This window comes from Zootoca vivipara, chromosome 1, assembly GCF_965207765.1.
Source record: "Zootoca vivipara chromosome 1, rZooViv2.hap1.1, whole genome shotgun sequence".
Classification (NCBI taxonomy): domain Eukaryota; kingdom Metazoa; phylum Chordata; class Lepidosauria; order Squamata; family Lacertidae; genus Zootoca; species Zootoca vivipara.
The window spans coordinates 29,156,996-29,177,347 of record NC_142582.1 but is presented as its reverse complement, the minus strand read 5'-3'; the positions used below and the strand labels follow the sequence as shown (position 1 = coordinate 29,177,347).

At 42.1% G+C, this 20,352-nt stretch overlaps 1 protein-coding gene across 4 annotated transcripts in view; it reads right to left on the bottom strand.

Moving 5' to 3' along the window:
* Window positions 1–20,352, bottom strand: part of LY75 (lymphocyte antigen 75) — a 74,289-nt gene that overhangs the window by 10,986 nt on the left and 42,951 nt on the right. For 2 of the 4 annotated variants that reach the window (XM_035132362.3, XM_035132363.3), the window contains exons 28-35: window positions 18,474–18,596; window positions 16,461–16,655; window positions 16,120–16,340; window positions 15,701–15,875; window positions 14,552–14,716; window positions 14,249–14,365; window positions 13,005–13,172; window positions 8,423–12,139 (exon numbers count right to left, since the gene is read on the bottom strand). In XM_035132362.3, coding sequence (XP_034988253.1) covers window positions 11,955–12,139; window positions 13,005–13,172; window positions 14,249–14,365; window positions 14,552–14,716; window positions 15,701–15,875; window positions 16,120–16,340; window positions 16,461–16,655; window positions 18,474–18,596 — 1,349 coding nt within the window. In that variant the 3' untranslated portion in view covers window positions 8,423–11,954. Of the gene's footprint in view, window positions 1–4,334; window positions 6,771–8,422; window positions 12,140–13,004; window positions 13,173–14,248; window positions 14,366–14,551; window positions 14,717–15,700; window positions 15,876–16,119; window positions 16,341–16,460; window positions 16,656–18,473; window positions 18,597–20,352 lie in introns of those variants that run through there. The other 2 variants (XM_088676819.1, XM_035132364.3) reach the window with 2 other exon arrangements.

Genomic DNA, 20,352 nt, shown 5'->3' with positions numbered 1-20,352 from the left:
AGGATGGATGGAGTAACACACGAGATAAGGGAAACTACCCAAGGGTCAGAAAAACAATAGCTGTTGGTTGAATGTTTTGATGGTACAAAGGTAGCTGGTTCATAATGTTTCAAAGAAACACGGGAATACTGGCAGCACCTCTCCAAGGCTTTAGACAAGACTCTTGACCAGCCACTTCTGGAAATGCCAAGGCCTGAATCTGGGACTTTTCAGCTCTTCCCTATACATCTAAGCTCAGTTTTCATAAAGCTCTTCCGAGCAGAGGAAGTCCAGAACGTGCATGGAATATGTTAGCCTGCTGCTTCTCCTGCAAAACTTGAGGGAGTCAGCATTATGCAAGAGATCTACATTCTCCAGCCCTATGTTCCAACTGTTTTTCGTTTATCCCTTAAGGACGACAAAAAAGACAAAACAAATGAAAGGTACACATTACAGTGCTGGGGAGTGAGAAAGCAGTGGAGTCACTCTAATTTGGAAAAAAAGAAGGGTGTCGAATACAAGTGCTTACTATTATATGTGGACAGCTATTTGAAATAATAGTTAATTTTTTAAAACTTAAAGAATGAAGTTTTAAAAAATTAACTATTATTTCAAATAGCTGTCCACATATAATAGTAAGCACTTGTATTCGACACCCTTCTTTTTTCCAAATTAGAGTGACTCCACTGCTTAGCAAGGCTACATATATATTAGATAGGTGCAGCTGCCGGTGGGTGCATTGTGCTCCTTTTAGCCATGGTCTTCCCACTTCAAAAAGCTAAACAAAAAAATGCCCTAATTCAGGGATGATGATCTTGCAGAATCGGTTAGCTTTTTTTCTTTTTACTGGAACATTTTTATTTTTTTGCTGGAATAGAGTGACTTTGGGGTGCAGAGTCAGAGACAAAGTGTTGTCTTCTCAGAAGGTGGGGTCAATTACCCTCTGCAGCACTTGAGCAATAGATTTCAGAGTTTAATTGCAACCATGTGTACTCAGAAGCAAGTCCTATCAAATTGCTTCCTGGGTAAGTAAGGTTAGCAGCCTTAGCTGACCAATCTGCATCCCAGTTGCTACAAGCCAAGGAGTCTTAACACCTCACCTCAGACAATAACAATAGGAAACACTGACAGATCTACAGTACTGCATCTCATCCTGTGGCCTACCTTTTTTTGGCCCACCCCTGTGGTCAATGAATTCTCCCTTGTTGCTAAGCATTTCAACAATTAAGCTCTGACCCTGAGAAGAGTCACAGTATCTCCATTCTGAAGGAAATCAACCCTGGGTGCTCACTGGAAGGACAGATCGTGAAGCTGAGGCTCCAATACTTTGGCCACCTCATGAGAAGAGAAGAATCCTTGGAAAAGACCCTGATGTTGGGAAAGATTGAGGGCACTAGGAGAAGGGGACGACAGAGGACAAGATGGTTGGACAGTGTTCTCGAAGCTACGAACATGAGTTTGACCAAACTGCGGGAGGCAGTGCAAGACAGGAGTGCCTGGCGTGCTATGGTCCATGGGGTCACGAAGAGTCGGACACGACTAAACAACTAAACAACAAATATCCACGCATAGCCTCACAATGTAACCAGGATCGTGCACACCCTCGCACCTACACATACAAATAATTTTAGCAGTGGATATAGGAATTAACGTGTATATGGTTCATGAAATAGATCTCAACAACCAAAATAGGGAGAAACAGAAAAAGAAAGTGTTCCTTTTCAGCCCATGAGACTGGAGGTTTTGTTTACTTTGACTCATGTTTTCTCAACATCTGTGCACTAGCCAAATGGACTTCAAACAAACAACTTCCCAGAGTAATGCAAGTCTGTTTAATCTCCTTATGGAGAAAACAGGAAATTAATTTGCCCATTGTCCGATTTGTTTCCTGTGATGATTAAGCCTTAAAAGCTTGTGGGTCACATGATATATCTTGGTATGTATTATCTCATCCTAGCAAAACCTCTCCCCTCCCCCATTTCATTCAGCTCTGGACAGATGAACCAAATACAATCCCTCCCTCATCCTGACCAACAAACAATACAGAGTTGTTGAGGATCTTGTCGTAAAGAGAATAGGTCTCTAAAATAGGTTGTGAAACAGTTTTCCGAATTAAAATGTATTATATTAAATTAAAGGTTCTCCAGTTCATGCTCATTCTAAAATGTAAAGCAAAACTTAAAACTAGAACACACTTACAAATATATTTTAATACATTTGATGGCTGGACATCCTTCCCTCTTTTTACAGGGGGCTATACCCCACAAACGAGATGTTTGGACAGTGTTCTCGAAGCTACCAACATGAGTCTGATGAAGCTCTGGAAGGCAGTGGAAGACAGGAGTGCCTGGCGTGTTCTGGTCCATGGGGTCACGAAGAGTCGGAGACGACTAAACAACAATACCCCACAAAGGCAGAAACCATTGCCTAGACCAGGGGTCAGCAACATAAGGCCCATGGGGGTCGTTTAACTGGCAAATGGACCCCCATCAATCGCTTGGCCAGCTACCGTGCGCTGCGCTAACCCGGCGCGGAGCAGAGCAGGGACTGCCTTCCGTGACCCTGGCTGCCTTCCCATTGGCTGCAGGAAGCTCCTGCAGCCAATGGGAAGCTGTGCATGCCTCCGGGCCGGAAATAGCATTTGCGCATGCATGCGCACGCACTCTGGCCCACCGTGGCGTCTGCGGGACCTTGAACAGACCCAAGCCACAAAAACTTTGCCGATCCCTGGCCTAGACTGTGGGAACTTTGGTCCAGTTTACATCCTTCAGGGTCCAGTAGAACTCATGCTGCCAAATATTGGCAGCAGTAAACAAAGGGCAGAAATTCTGTAGAGTATGTGAGATTTTGATCCAACAACTTCATCTCTTGTATTATAACTTGGCATTTTATATGCTATACATATTTTATACGTGTTTTTTTTTTAATGAGAGAGAAACACTAGTTCCCAAGAATTCAGGAAAGTAATGGTTCTCCATTGGGAAATCCCTTTACATCTAAATAAAATATGAGCCAAATTCTGGCCACAGTTCCTGGTAAGTGAGGTGAGCTAGGAGCCCAGGTTTGGAAGACATGCTAAGTCCAACCTAGACACAGCTCAGTGCGGTGCAGGTGCAAAAGGGGGGGGGCAGAGAGGAGTTTCTCTCTAGGAGCTTTCAATTTTGCAGAATCACATAGTTTAAGCCAGTAAGCTGCCAGGCCATTGGTCCCTCTAGCTCAGTATTATACCATGGGTTGGGACCCACACCAGGTGGGATGCAGCAAAGCTGTTGATATTGGACTCCAGCCGAGACTGCTCAAAAGAAGCACTAGGCATGGCGCCTCGGCAAAGACACATTTTTCTGATGGTTTTAATTTAGTAGAAAGCATAGGCGTAACCAGGATTTTTGATAGGGGATCCCAAAAAGTTGTTGCGCTTTTGTAGATCACACAAAAAATTGTTGACATTTCCTTTGAAATGTTTTTTTAAAAAAGGATGCCCTGCCAAAATAGGACATGGGGGGGGGCAGGGTTCTGTTTTGGAGGCAGGTTTTTGTTGGGGGGGGGAGAGAGCTTCAGTTGTTTCTATTGCTGCCCCCCTATGCCCATGGTGGGAAGGCTAACAAAGGTAACCCCTAAGCATATTGCTCTGTAAATTGCCATTTGTAATGTGCATTACCAACATGAAGTAAAAACCAAATGTGAAAGTGGGTCACATGTTGCACTGCCTCAGATTAAGGCGACAACCCTACAAATGTTCACTTGAGAGCGCAAATCCGAGTTTGAATGCATAATTGGGAACAAGCATTTTATTTATTCAAATTCTTCTAACTAAACAGCGTTTACCTTATTTATTTGTAGCCCCGAGGAGCTTAGGAGCACCATACTGGTCTCCCAATAACTCCCACTCGCCCCACTGAAGCTAAATGATCATAGCTGCCAAGTTTTCCCTTTTCTCACGAGGAAGCCTATTCAGCATAAGGGAATTTCCCTTAAAAAAAGGGAGAACTTGGCAGCTATGTAAATGATGTGGGAAAAGTGCTTCAGGGAAACCTAAGGTCTATGGGCGAGTTGCGAATCTGAAGCCAAGTTCCCCCACCAAGTCCTTGGCGCTCGACCCACTGCGCCACACTCTCCCAGCGAGGTCGCGCTGCAAGCCCGAGCCTGCGCGTGAGGGACACCCACGTTTCTCGCCACGAGCCAGTGCGGGGAGAGGTTTCCTCGGCGACGGCGCTGCAGGCAGGAGAGGAGGGCGCGCGGGCGAGCCGGGGAAGCGCAACCCGGAGGCCGCGAAGAAGAGGAACCCCCTCGCCCTGCTGCCAGCCCCGGCCGGGACTAGCGGCAAGAGAAGAGAGAGGAGGAGCCCGCTGCCTTACCATCTGCTGCTGCTGCTCCTTGGAAAGGCAGCGCGGCGGCCAGAAGGAGGCCGCTCAGGAGGCAGGAGCGCGCGCTCGAGGGGGCGCCCATGGCGCAGCGAAGCAAGCTCCGTCCGAGCCCGGCCCACTCGCGGCTCGACGACGACGACGACGCCACCCACTCCCTGCCGCTCGCGGGGTAGCCCGGGGGGGCGTGGGCGAGCCCTGGAAGGGAGGAGAGCAGCAGATCCAGCAAACTTCTGCAATGGGAACTGGGTGGCGGCTGGCGGGACTTCTCTCTCTCTCTCCCCCTCCTCAATTGGCGGAAGGGGCTGGCCACGAAGAAAAGCTACAAAGCCCTCCAACGCACAGCTGAATTTATCCAGTGTTGCCTTTGGGGTCTCGTGATCCCGACAGAGCTTTTCTCTTTTGCGTCTTTAAGGGCAGGCAGAAATACAACTGGCACAGCTTTCCGTCATCGAGGGACGCTGCTGTCGATCGCCTCGCGTCCCACCCAGCTGTGAAAAGGCGGTCAGAAGCAATTGGAACCTCCTGCTTACGTTTCCGTGTGTAAAGTGAAAACGGCACTTGCTTGAAATGCTTGGAAGGTTATTCAGATGCACCTGGCTCTTTTCCTCTCCAGGAATCTTTTAGCTATTGGTGCTTCTGTCAGAAATGCAAAATCTCCTTTTTGTGCGCTGCGCTAATTATCTCAGCACAACTTCTTGTTTCCATGCTTGCAATCAGTACTAATCCACTATTGACTGATCAATTGAATTTTTCACATGGATGCAAAATACAGGAACATTAAATGTCACAATATAGTAATATACTAATATAGAATCGAAACAAAATAAAAAAATTCCTTCCAGTAGCACCTTAAGAGACCAACTAAGTTTGTCATTGGTATGAGCTTTCGTGTGCATGCACACTTCTTCAGATTCACGAAAGCTCATACAAATGCACAAACCATGCACAGGAAAGCTCATACCAATGACAAACTTAGTTGGCCTCTAAGGTGCAACTGGAAGGATTTTTTTTTTGTTTCGACTACGTCAGACCAACACGGCTACCTACTTGTAACTAGAACTAATATATTATGTTTGTGTGTGATAATATTGGTAATGCCCTTTCACCTTTCTACCTAAGACATAAGAACAATTGCAAGTTAGGTTAATTATCTGTTCTTTTTAACCTAAAATTTAAATTACCTTAAAAGTATTTTCCTTGGAAGGTAGAGACTTGGCTGGAGTAGGTGTTTGGAAAGTGGGAACTACAAAATGCTTCTTCAGTTAAGTTATATGCGCACTGACCAGTAGAGGGTATCAGTGTTATTTCCTTAGTACACCAGCAATATAGGAATGCTATGCATTTTTTAATAACAATATACAGAAAACTATCAAAGTAAACTGCTTTGCATTATAATTAATTTCAGCGATAGTAACTATACCTTTGAAATTGATGGAACTTGTTTAATATTGACAGGATTAGGATTTCTCATTGGCCCTGTTCCAGTTCTAATAAATTTTTCAACAACACATTTTTCTTACTGGTTCTGCATCTAACCCAGTGTCAAATTTCATTTTGTGCAAGGCTCTCTGTAAAGCTGCAAAGACCTCACCACCACCACCTGTTGAAATTTGGCATGGTGGTACTTTTCAACAGCTGTAATCCCTTAGGAACCTTAGAGCAGAACTATGCGATGGCAGCATACCCAGGTCCTAAAATGTGGGTTCCTGCCAAACACCCTGTAAAGGAAAGTATAGAATTAGTTCGAGTGCGAAAGTCCTTGTGAGTGGGTGCAGAACCCTTGCAATTCCCTCCCTCCAGCCATATTTTTTTTCTCGGCTGCTGTTTGAGACAAGGAAAAAGTTCAGCTGGATGAAAAAAAAATATTAAATTGTGTGTGTGAGAAAGGAAAGAATAAATAAAACGGGAAGTTGCCTTACACTGATTCAGGCCACTAGTTCAGCTTTTACACTGACTGGCAGCAGTTCTCCAGGGTTCCAGGCAGGAGACTTTTCTAGCCCTATCTTGGAGATAGCAGGAATTAACATGAGACCTTCTGCAGCAAAGCGGATGCTCTACTAATGTGCTGCCACCAGTATCAAGTGTCACTGTGCCCTTTTGAGGAAGCTGCAGTGAACAAAGTTATTTACAAGTAAACATGCCGATGGTTAGGTCGACAGGCTTTGCAACGTGGAAGTTATCGTTTTGTGGCGACGTGGTCTGTTTCGTTTACAATAAAAGTGGGGGAGGGGAACGACGACAACACATCTCCAAAATTTTAACATGAACTTCTACAACGTTGCCTTTGGCACCTCAAAGAGCAAGTTAACTTTTCAGGGTATGAGTTCTTTGCATAGCAATTTAAAAAATCAGCTATGGAGAAACAGAATAGGAAGTTCAAAAATTCAGATTGATTATTATTTTCAAATAAAATCTTAAACTCAATGCCTTGCCAACTCCGTTGTTGTTGTTATAATTTGTATACATTACCACCCTTCATCCACAGATCTCATCCTACCCATTTTTATCAGGAACTCCCATTGGTTTTCGGTTTTTAAAGTGTGTATAACAATGTAGCCTAACTGCATATCAGAGAGGCAACATGTCTGATCTGTTGTGTTTTGCAATTAGTTTGAATATGCAACTAAAATTGGATTAAGTGCAATGTACTGTAATGTAGTATGCACATTGCACATGCGGTTCCTTTCAAGGGCATGATCTGAAAGTCCAGGATGCAATATCTTGCTGGAGCAATGCAGGTCTGGATCTAGTTTAGTGCCTAGAATATGGACCCATAGTGCCTATCTGAGGACCCATAGGTTCTGTGATGGAGGATATAAATAAAACCTATATAAATAATATATAATATAAATAAAACTGTTATCTTTAATAACAGCCACCCAGTCGCAAATATTCCCTTTTGGGGCAAGGTGCTCATGAGGAATGACAGTGGCCAAGCTTCAGATGTGCTTAGAAGAAACAAGATTATCTGGACCCATTTAAGTCTGGCTTCAGGCTTGGTCATGGCACTAAAACTGTCTTGGTCGTCTTGGTAAATGGCATTTGCCTAGAAAGCAGTAGTGTAACCTTGCTTGTCCTTTTATCTCTCATGACATTTGGTACCATTGACCACAGTATCCTGGAGGATAGCTTTAATACACACAAACCTCTGACTTGCATCCATTCACAGAGAGGGTATTTTCCTCCTGTTGTTTTCTGTTTCTGCAAAGGAAACAATTTCCTCAATATAGTAAGTTAAATCTAGAATCTCTCTCGCTCTCTTGTTTTAGCTCCCTAATGCACGTGCTGATCACATGCTGGAAGATTAGCATCATGAACATGGAGAGGCAGTGTGCAGGATGGTCTAGCTGATGGCTGAAGATATGAAAACGACATAGCTTTAGACCAAGTCAGACCATTGTGGTCCATTTAGTTCAGTGTTGACTGCAGTATAGGCTGGGAGCAGCTCTTCGGAGTTTCAGGCAGCAGACATTCCCAACCCTACCTGGAAGGGTTCAAAGCAGGTGCTCTACCCCTGAGTGAAGGTATTTCCCATAGCACCATTAGCTCTGACTGCATCATAGAACTGCAAGGGACCACGAGGGTCATCTAGTCCCACTTCCTTGTGGTCCCTTCCAATTCTACAGTTCTATGAAGCAGTTTATTTATTAAGCAGAAGAGGAGGAAGCAAGTCCTAGGCTCCGTCAAGGTGTCTCATCTCACTTGGCAATTATTATTAAGCACAGTCGTACCTTGGGTTTTTGAACAGCTTAGTCCTCGAACATTTTGGGTCTCAAACACTGCAAACCCGGAAGTGACTGTTCCGGTTTGCGAACTGTTTTTGGAAGCTGAATGTCCGACAGGGCTTCCGATTGGCTGCAGGAGCTTCCTGCAGCCAATCAGAAGCCAAACTTTCGTTTCTGAACATTTTGGAAGTCGAATGGACTTCTGGAATGGATTCCGTTCGACTTCCAAGGTACGACTGTATGGGAGAAGTGGAAGACTAAACAGGCACACAACTTCCTTGCAAGTCAAGTAATTGTTTTGACTGTATTCACCTGCTAATGAAAAAAAAGTACAGAAGACACCTCAGAACAAGATTACTTTTTAAATCTTTATTAACTTTGATGTTTGTGGGTGGTTTTTTAAATACTGAAGAGTACAAAAACATTTTAAACATTTTAATCAGGTGAAAAGCACTGAAATCAGCTTAAATTATCTCACAAGTACAAATCTAATCACCATTGAAGCTTTCTACTAAATCTACTATTTCTAAGGCCATGACCCACAAGTAGGTTTTGTTGCGAACTCTCAATACAGATATATTAAGGCATTTGCATTCATTCACATCATGATATTTCCCACAATATCGCAGAATAGATATCCCAGAAAAAAACCCGGCACACACAATTAAAAACATAATTTTAAAAGTTTCTATCAGAATATTATACAAATAAACACTTCATAGAAACACTGGAATCTTTTGTGCATATTTATCTACATCTTGCATCACTGAATAGCCCTGATAATATATTTAAAATAAACTTTCCATTTTTAGATTCACATCAATAAAGAAGCCCACAAGTGCAAATAGTCATAAATTCAGTAATGCTGAGCACACTTATTTAGTGGAAATTGCCCCAAACCCTGGTTACTACTGCACATGCAAAAGAGTACTTGATGGAGTATGCCCTGCGCTGGGAGATACATACGTCTCAATACATATGCCCCCAGTTCTTTTCTCTGCCACCTAAGCAGGTGACTGGCGCTGTCAAAAGATAACCACACCAGTCATCTGTTTGGTACAAGGACCTGTGTGTCAGGGCGTACATTAGAAACAGGTTGTGATGCAAGTTTTATTAAATAGTGAACAAGCTTCTTCACCATTACTAATTTAGGACTTGGTTATGGGCATTTTATTCATCTAAATATTCTAAATCATGCTTCCCCCCAAAAAAGACAAAGTGCATTTTTTTCTCCTGTGTGTGTGTGTACATCCACATGCACACACACATCACTATGATTCACCAGTCCCACATGGGCTATTATAGGCACTATATTAAAGACTTTTCTGCACAAACATTTTGTGTGCAACAAATGTCCATTTTTTGCCCATTTGTTGTACACAGCAGCAGTTGTGTTATCACAATTTCCAGATACAGTGGTACCTCTACTTACGAATTTAATGCGTTCCGAATGCACATTTGTAAGTTGAAAAAAATTGTAAGTCGAATCCCATAGGAATGCATTGGGAGAAAAAATTCGTAAGTCGAAGCAACCCTATCTAAAAATTCGTAAGTAGAAAAAATTCTATCTAAACCGCATCCAAGATGGTGGACGGAGCTCAATTCGTAAATAGAAACATTCGTAAGTAGAGTTATTCGTAAGTAGAGGTACCACTGTATTAAAAGAGGAGAATTTTGTATCTTGGAGATCACAGCCTACCCAAGCTAGCACATTCACTGCTGTTGGGCACTTGTTGGAGATTTTCTGAGACAGTGCGTGTCCAGTTAAATATCTCCTCCCCAAAACGCTTAGATGTTTCTTTTTAAAAAAGGTGTGCAGAGCTACATACGTGGCCTTCCTTAAATATCACACTATCACCCTCCCTTATTATGTACTAAGATTATTATACCTCTGTCCCCGAAAAGACACTTGCGGGCAGAAATGCATGAGTAGCACACTTTAAATAATCCTGCAGAAATACCCCAGCTGAAGAGATCTATAGCAGGAAGAGACTAGTAGTAGCAGTCCAGAAGAGCTAACTGTGAAGTTGGACAAAGGCCTACTTGTATATATAACACCATAGGCGATGTTACACAATCTTGAAAAAAGGGACTCACATGCACACACACACACACACACACACACACACGAGTCCAAAGGAAAGCTAATAGGGTGGCTTTCAATTTGCTAATTAGAACAAGACTGAATAGCTACATGCTCCTATCTCTATGCATAGTATGCAGAACAATGGACGTTGGGCCAAGGAAAAGCAGTCCAGAGCCCTACGCAGCCAAGGATTTCCTGCTCTCGTACATGAAGATTTCCTTCATGTATCTGTTAAGGCACCTCTTTTCTATTTGCATATGGAGTGCTTTTGTCTCGTTTATTAAATGGGAATCCTCTACCTATGTGGGATTCTTGGGGGGCTTTTTTGGCCAACCCCCCCCAGCATAAAAATAGAGTAGTAAGCCAATTATTTTTTAGTATTATCTTTGACAGCATTCCCTAAGTCAGTAGTATTATCAGAATTAAATATTTCCATGGTATATTTTTTTATTAAATTAATGGAGTTATAATAAGAATAGAAGCTGTCCCTTTATTTTGTCTAAGAGACAAATATTATGCTACATTTTAATTGATATGTGTCTTATAATTACCCTTCTTCTTCTAAAGCTCACTTAGGGGTTGGCCGCTGTGTTGAGGCCACTTTGATTTGCTCTATGTGACAACTGTCACCACTTGGTGAGCTGGTTGTGTGCAGAAGCTTATCACATGAAGCCAGGTGTTTCTACCACATCATAACACAGAACCAAGAAAAAAGACTCTTTGGTGACATGGGGGGAGGAAACACCACCTAGAAGTAGGAGCTATACAGTAGGAGCTATAGTCAGAAGAAGAAAATGTGGGCGACCCCATTTAACTGTGGGAGTGCTTTGACCCCACACGTCTGCGTGTCTTTTAGATGCTAAACAATGCGTTGCATTCAATGAAGACCAACTTAGAGGACATCCACAGAAATTAACGGACATAAGTAGGGCTAACAATGCATATAGCTCAATATATTTTCTCTATCAGTATAGAACAAAATGAGTACCCCTTTAGAAGTACCAAAATATGGCAGAGGTAATAAAGACAAATGTCAAACAATCAACATGAAGCACAGTCTTTCTCCAGGTTCCACTCTTTATAGGCTAGTACATACTAGGGGTCTGAACCTTTCATTTAGCCCTTGGTTTCTATTTGGCCTCTTACATTAATATGTATGGGGATGGTATGGCTTATTAAAGTTAAAAATGTTTTCAAAATGCAGACTGACAAATTGTTGTTATTCTTTTAACTGCTGTAACTAAAAAGCTAACTAAAGAACTGAACCAAAGATGGGAGGGATCTTTGGAACTTTTATTGGAAAAGGTCAACATTTCAAGTTTACATTAAAAACATTTCAAGTTTCTTTCTTTTTTTAAAACAACCCTTCTGTACCCCAATAGGTTTTAAGTAAAAGAGTATGGTTGATACAAGTTATTACATTATGTATTTTGCATCCAGTGAGTCGATTCCAAAAGATTCTCTAGGCATCAATCATACTTCAGATAGGAGAGCATGTCCAAAAATCGGAGCATGTCCAAAATCAGTTTCAGGGTCGTATCTCAATGTGCATGTGCAAAACTTAAAGACCATGGAAAGTGCAAAGTCTGATTGGAGTTTAAATCAGTTGATGAAACACAGTAGACTTTCCCTCCTCCTTTCAAATGTGGGGGGAAAGGTTGCTGTCAAACCCTGAATAAAAAATAGATACTGAACCCAGAGGTCAGCATTTACCTGCTACTGAATACATTTGGTATAGGTTTGCCAAACCGAAACCTATAAAATTACGCCTAAACAGCCCAATCCAGAAGGAACTATTCCTCAGTCACCATCTCTGGAAAACATTGTGTCCGTTTCATCTTCGTACAACCCCCGTTCGTAGCGTACTGAAGAGAATCCGCCCCAATTCAGTCGTTTCTTCTTATACAGGAAGCATATCAATCCAGCAACAAGTGTGACAATAATTAGAATAGCCACAGCTATTGCCCCTCCTATATGATTAGAGACTGTAAGAAAAAAAAAACCAACGTCATCTATCCGTAACTATTAATCTAGAAGCAACTTGACTGAAAATCACATATATTATACTGTATAGGAGTTGCGCGAGGCTACTTCATGCCAGCAAGCATGCAAAGCATTTCCCTGCCCTTGCTCCTCTCATTTTCAGCAAGAAAAGCCCTTCATTGATTTGATGGGCTCTTTGCATTGAGGAAATATGGGCATTCTCTATGACCTCTGTCCATGTTCGCAGAAGCACAGGGAGCCACTACACATTTGCAGGAAAGGAAGGTTTTTGTAGGAAGATGGGTTTTCTCCTCCTCCACAGATCTGTATTTATTATGTGTAGTATTAGGTAAAGGTAAAGGGACCCCTGACCATTAGGTCCAGTCGTGACCGACTCTGGGGTTGCGTGCTCATCTCGCATTATTGGCCGAGGGAGCCGGCGTATAGCTTCCAGGTCATGTGGCCAGCATGACAAAGCCGCTTCTGGCAAACCAGAGCAGCACATGGAAACACCGTTTACCTTCCCGCTGTAGCGGTTCCTATTTATCTACTTGCATTTTGACGTGCTTTGGAACTGCTAGGTTGGCAGGAGCTGGGACCAAGCAACGGGAGCTCACCCCGTCACAGGGATTCGAACCGCCAGCAAGCCCTAGCCTCAGTGGTTTAACCACAGCGCCACCTGGGTCCCTATGTGTAGTATTACCTATAGTATTATTATTAGTGTCATGATGATGATGATCTGCATCTTACTGATAAAGCAACATCACATACAGTTGTTCCTGATGAGAGATGGACCCCCCCCCCCGCTGACACAATCACAGGCCAGTTTAAAAAGCTACATTATTTTAAAATCAAAATTATACATACCTTGAGGAGCTTTGCAAACAACTCTGCTTTGGAGATTTTTGCAGTCAGTTTTGGACCATGTACCATTTGTTGAAAACAAAACGCTACATTTACCATTGGCTTTTTCTTTACTCTTTTCCCAGTTGACATATTTAATCTCTGAGCCATCAAGCCACTTCAAGGATTCAGCTGTATATTAGGGGGGGGGGAACCCCACAAAAAGTTATTCCTTAACAGCAAAAATGTGCTGCAATTATTACAGTGTGTACAAGCAGCAATTCAATTATATAATGTTCAGAGCCGGAAAAGTCAACTAAGCACCAATAGTCAAGAGTCTATTCCATTTCTAAAACCTTTAGCGCTGGCAGAAGGATGCAGAGAGCTGAAAAGCAGGAAAGCCTAGGAAAGAAGGTCTATGGTAGGTATACAGCAGGGGTCAACAACCTAAGGCCCATGGGCCGGAAGCGGCCCGCAGAGGTTGTTTGACCGGCCCACAAGCCGCGCCTGAATTGAGTTGCCTGCTTGCGCGCTGCGCTAAACTGGCACAGCACAGGGACTCGCTTCCATGGCGCTGAAAACCGCATCTGTGCATGCACAGATGTCAAAAATCATGTCTGTGCAGACGCTGAAAATCGTGGGCACACACACCCATGGTCCCGCCCACAGAGGGATCTCTGTGGGACCGATCTGGCCCAGGCAAGATAAACCTTGCTGACCCCTGGTGGAATGGATAGAAAACCATGAGGCCAGAAGAAAAAGTGGGAACTAACAATCTCTCTACGCCTGCATATGGCCGCGAGTTGCAGAGCTAGGCAAGGATGAAATGATTTGAAATAACCAGGTACATACATCCTTGGCAACTGCCCCCTAGCCTGGCTAATTGTCTTTCTCTGTGCTTTTATTTACAGCATGGAAAATATGCCAAGTTGCAATGCACATTTGATTTCTATTCATTAAAATTTTAATACTGTAATGCACTTGTAGTGCACAGTAAATTTCAGGAGCATAATCCAAATAAAACTTAGGTTTCCTAAAATCAATGGAAATATGGAATGCAGCTAACTCTCCTTGAAGTATGAACAGGTGCCTGACTTCACATGCCTTGCTTATTATGCCTTGTACAGTATTAGGTTGCAATCCTAATCCCACTCCCTAGGAGCAAGTCCCACTGAATTCAATGGAGCTTACTTCTGAACCGGCGCGGTTAGGATTCCAGTCTTAACAGTTATTAAGTCACAACTGCTTCATAGTTATTCACTGCTTACCATTTTCTTGCATTCCAAGCCATACTCTGCCAGTGATGAAATAATGTTCTCGTAAGTGTGCACTCACAAACTTATTTTCTTCCTCATTTTCTATAGTCAAAAGTGTTGCAGAAGGATCTAAGTGGATAATGTTCGTGGTCAAAAGTAAAAATAACTTCTTGAAAGTTCTCTTTATTAACATTTATGGAAATATTTTATGGCAACATTTAAAGTAATATCAAAAAAACAACTCCCTATCCAAAATATTCTTATATATTATTGTCTCTTTTTTTAGACATAACATGATACATAATTTGGACATACCAAGCTTCTTGCAGACTTCTTTAGCCTCTTTCCAATTGTATATAGAGAAATTGTAAAATGCCAAATCAAATGCATAGCAATGCTGTTCATACTGTATCCACTGTGAAGCACTACCAGTAGTTTTTGGGCAGTATGTGGGATTTTCTGCTTGCTTTGAATGTACTTCTGTGAAAATATAAATATCACCATCATCATCATCCAAACATCTTGAGGCACTCCTATCATCCATTCAGGTGGTTCAATGGAGCCTCGATAAGCCATTGCCACATAAACGCAAACTGACTGTTGGCACACACACACACACACACACACACACATATCTGCTGCTGTGTTGGAGCAGTCATTTACTGTAAAGGTACAGGACTATGATCCATCCCAGGGCATCCCAGGGAATACAGACCTTTCCCTCTGATACCCGAGATGGAATTCCAGAGTCGACCTCTAAATGCCAGTTTCTGGGAGAATGCTGTTGTACTCAGATCCTGCTTCGATGTTTCCCATAGGCAGCTGGTTGGCCACTGTGAGCATGGGATGCTGGACCAGATGAGCCACTGGCCTGATTCAGCATGGCTATTCTTATATTCTTAAGGTTTTGGTGGTCCCCCCCCCCCCAGGGAATTGTACTTAGGCTTTAATCTCTCTCTCTCTCTCTCTGTCTCTAGTCTTGGTCAACAATCCTCAGCATGTTACTTAGAAGGTTTCAAAACCAGAAGGACTTGCTTTTAAGGAAATGCTTTAAAGTACAGTGGTACCTCGGTTTACAAACACAACTGGTTCCGGAAGTCTGTACTTAACCTGAAGCGAGCTTTCCCATTGAAAGTAACGGAAAGTGGATTAATCTGTTCCAGACGGGTCCGCGGAGTACTCAACCTGAAGCGTACTTAACCCCAGGTATGAGTGTAATTGGTTCCGGAAGTCTGTACTTAACCTGAAGCGTACTTAACCTGAAGCAAACTTTCCCATTGAAAGTAATGGAAAGTGGATTAATCTGTTCCAGACGGGTCCGCGGAGTACTTAAACTGAAAATACTCAAACCGAGGCGTACTTAAACTGAGGTATGTCTGTATAGGGCCAGGGGTTGGGGTGGAATCTGCCCTCATCGTTCTCTTTGGTCTTAGCACTACACCGGGCACATGAATGCAGACTTACTATTTGAAGGGTAGTAGCAAATAGCACCATCAGCATGACGCGAGCAATCCAAGCGATTCCAAAATCCTTTAGTGTCCAGTGAGAAACAATTTCCAGGAGAATGTGAATGCTCATATTCCCAGGGCTTGTAGTCAAATGTGCTTCCATCAGACCACTCAAAATCAGAATCACTTTCCTAGAAAAAGAGCAATTCGATTCCAGTTGAACAAGTGCAGATGTCACTTTTTGTTTTAGCAAACAATGGGATAAACAGACACCACAGCGAATTATTGGACCACAGCACCAGCGTCCCTACAATGTGTTTAATGTATGAGTCATGTTAAAATATTGTTAACAAAAACGAAAAGCAGGCTCAAAACCTTTAAAGATAACAGCATGGGGATATGGTTGTAAAAGCACATGAAACAGTTCAAACTCACATTATGATTGGATAAACCAATCCAAAGTGGATATCCATCTCTTTTTACAATATTTTCCAGAAAGACTTGCTGTGATTCGCTCTGTACGCTGGCTAAATCGCTGCCATTTTGCTTGCATTCTCTCCATGCATCATACCAACTGAGCTTTTTTTGAAGGATCCAGTACGTGTTATTACCATGGGGTAGTTTCTCGGGCAGTGGTGGTTTGTATTCTTTGGGTCCTATTTCAATATTACAACAAGGACAGAAGTTTAGGTGGTTTTTTTTTTTAGTTTTAGGCATATGTAAAAAAAAATTAATAATAATTTGGAAATTCAATCCAAATTGCAGATATTGCTTACCCATTTCAATTTTACAGACAAGGATGCTGTGTAGGCTAAATTGCAGAGGTAACCAGTTGCCACTGTAATTGTACATATCCCAGACACCATCGAGACCAATACCAGCAACAAAATTATTATTCTTTACATAAGGTCTCCCCAGTCTCCAGTTATTATATGAGAGGTATGTGTCATCAACCCACTTCAGATTACCATCTGCAGAAAACAAACAAACAAAAGTTTCCATAATGAGTGCTACAGATTTTATTTAAAAAAGAGGAGTGGGCTGAAATTACCCCACAATGGCGAACGTTAACATTACTGGAAGGTCTGTAATAACCAACACTTGACTTAGAAATAAAAGGAGGTACCTTTTGCATATGCTATTTGGATGTAGCCGGGTTGGTTGACTGTATGAACAATGTTTTAAAAAATGTTTTCCCACTTTAGAATTGTTTCTTATAATCAGAATTAAATCCAGAAAAACCTATATTAATACACCCACACACCCCAATGCATCTAAATACTCACATAAGCATTCATAACAAACATGAGCCATCCCTTTAAATGGTGCACTGTGAATGCACCAACTGTTGGGATATAGTAGTTCATTTTACTATAACACCTTTGCTGGTAGAGATATCCAGTATGGAAAATGTTCTCGTTGGAATTGGGCAACAGTATTAATGCTAACATCCAGATTTTCTCTCTGCAGATGGTGAGATACACAATTCTGCACTTTAATCCCTATACCTAACCTGAGGTATCTAGTTTCTGTTACTATTCTATGTTAACTCTTACTTGTTTTATGTTAGCATTGTACTAGTTTTATTAGAACCGTTAACTATGACAAGAGGAAAAAATAAATCAGTATTTTAAAATCTACCTTCTGGTGAAAAAAATGTATTTGGGGGGAAATTTTCATAAAGGTATTTCCTCAGAAAATCTGCTCTTTAGTGTTGAATCAAAGCAAATGTCAATACATGGAAAATCCAGTTGACATTTGCTCCGATTCAGCGCTAAAGATCAGGTTTTCCTGGGGGAAAGCAGTGGGGACAAGTGGAAGTCTGGATGAGCCCAAAGTTTTTTCCATCTAAATTATTCCTTCTTAGCAGGGGAATCTTTGAAGATACTGTGAAACATGGTAAAATAAAATCTATCAAACAGGTGAATACCATTTTGCCCCAACAGCTGCAGTATACCCACTGTGTAAATTCATTAGAAACATTTTTTGTTTACATGAAAGCAGCACAGAATCTCCCTTCTGCAGAACCAGAGTTGCAAGTGAAATAAGTGGGCTGAAGTTGTGCAATGAAGGGCTTGAGGAAGGAAACTACCTGTAGGGTTGCCATATTTTGAAGAGCGAAAAAGAGGACACACTTGCTGGCTGGCGCCTGGGGTGTGGGAATGGGCACATTCTACAATGTCCTTTCAAAGTATACAAAAACAAGGACCTGGTCCTTTCCTGCACCATGCAAAACTCACACAGTATGTATATGATTTGTACTTGGTTGTCTGGTACTGCATATACAATATAAAAAGTAGCCCGGCCCTGCACCCCCAGACAGAAATGTTACCCCTGAAAAAGAGGACATGTCCTGGAAAAAGAGGACGTATGGTAACCTCAACTGCCATATTTGAGCAATAATCAATTAACTCTCAAAAGCAGATGCACCAGGAACATTAGGCATTTAGTATTTCTTGTCAGATTAAAAATGACAGGCATGATTAATGGCTTTTGAGCCCCCAAATCTGCATCCAGCCTGCATCTTCTTTAGGTTATCATTAAATTCTACAATAAAAATAAGCTTGAATAAGGAATGAATTATCCAAAGCGCTCTTGAGTAAGCTTAAAGACTCTCTCACCCATCAACCTGCATTTGACAATTTTAACTCTAATCAAATATAGATTTTTCACACACACAAAAAAATCCTCATCAATGGCTGTAGACAATGTCATAAGCTTTGGTTTCTTCGTATGTTTAAGAAAGGCATTCATCCTAGTAAGAGGGCTTTACAGAACTTGCAACTTACCATCAGTGTCATAAACCAGACCCAACCACAGCCAGCGAGCAAGGCCACTAAAAGAATGCAGCTGCTCAACAACAAAACTATTTTCATCTTCATCCCGGATATTCAAGAGGGAGGCATTCATATCTGTTGAAATAATTTTTAAAAGTCAATGGATTTGGCAGGGTTTTATAGACAGTTTATGAAATGAATTCAAGGAAGGGGCTACCAAGGTTTAGCCATTTACCTTAGTTTTTAAACCAAAACAAAAAAATAATACAGTGGTGCCTCCCTTAACGAATGCCCTGCTTAACAAAATTTCCGCTTAACAAAAGGTTTTTTCTAGTGGAGGTTTCCTCGCTAGATTAATTCATTTTACGAAAAATTCGTCTAGCGAATCGCGGTTTCCCATAGGAATGCATTGAAATTCAATTAATGCGTTCCTATGGGCAAAAAAAAAAATCATCAATGCATTCCTATGGGATTCGCTAGACGAATTTTTCGTTATAAGAAAAAACCAATGGAACGAATTAAATTCGTCTAGCGAGGCACCACTGTAATCTTGAATGATTAGTGACAGAAGTCAGCTGCTCTCTCTTAGGTCTGGATGTACAGAGGTCATTCATGGTACATAGATTACGGTAAAAGTGTAGACGGGGTGAGGAACCTTTGGCCCACCAGGTGCTGTTGGGTTCAAGGGAGACATGCCTGGCAGAGTGGAGCAGCAGCAATAGCCATTCTGCAGCAGGGTTGTCGCTGCTTCCTGGGAAGGGTGAAGTGGTGGTGAAGCAGGGTTGCGTAGATGCATGGCAGAACCAACTCAGTGCTCTCTTCAGTACACCCAGAAAGTAGTCAATGTCGCACTCTTCCTGGTAAGCGGCAATGACCCTGTTTGCAGGAGGTTGTTGCTGTGGCTCCACCCCACTGATGAACTGCTCCTTCTTGGACCATAGCTCCCATCATCTCCATCCATTGGCCATGGCTGGTTGGGGCTGATAGGAATTGTAGTCCAACATCTGGAGGGCACCACAATGGCTCTCTCTCGTGAAGGCTCTGCAGTGTGTGAAATGGGAACTCCATATTGGGCATCATTAGGAAATGGACTGTAATAGTCTTTCCTATAAATCTATAGTGGGAGATTGTCTAGTGATCTGGTTGACACATTCACACACACACACACATCACAGAGCAGAACACTTTCCAAATACAGTGAAGGTAAAGCATGTGAAGCTTTTCAGTAAAGGGGGGAAAAGATGAGTGAGGGGTAATATGACAGAGGTTTATAAAATTATACAAGATGTGCAGTGGATATAATTTTTCTTCATCTCCCATACTTTTAGGGTCATCCAATGAAACTAAATTGGTAGTACATTCAGGACAAACTAAGAGAAAGCAAACCTTCACACAATTACCATATAGCATTGACGACCATAAGATGTAGTACAGGCATCCCCAAACTGTGGCCCTCCAGATGTTTTGGCCTACAACTCCCATGATCCCTAGCTAACAGGACCAGTGGTCAAGGATGATGGGAATTGTAGTCCAAAACATCTGGAGGGTCGAAGTTTGGGGATGCCTGATGTAGTATAACAGCCGCTAGATTATATGGATTTAAAACAGCATTAGACAAATTAATGTAAGGTGGCAGTAGCAGCTGAGAGATACTTATCTACAGTAGGTAAACCTCAGAAGATGGTATAGCTTTCAATACCAATTGCTCATGGCAACAGCAGGGAATGTTCATGATCCAGCAGAACTCAAATGCTTTTTTTAACTATATAAAACTGCATTCACTTTTTAAATGCTTTTTTTGGTAAGAAGCCTACACACTGGAATCCCTTTTCCCTGGAAGCCCTTCTAGCAGAAGATCAAGAGAAGTTCTTTTAAAAGGTATCAGTTCTCT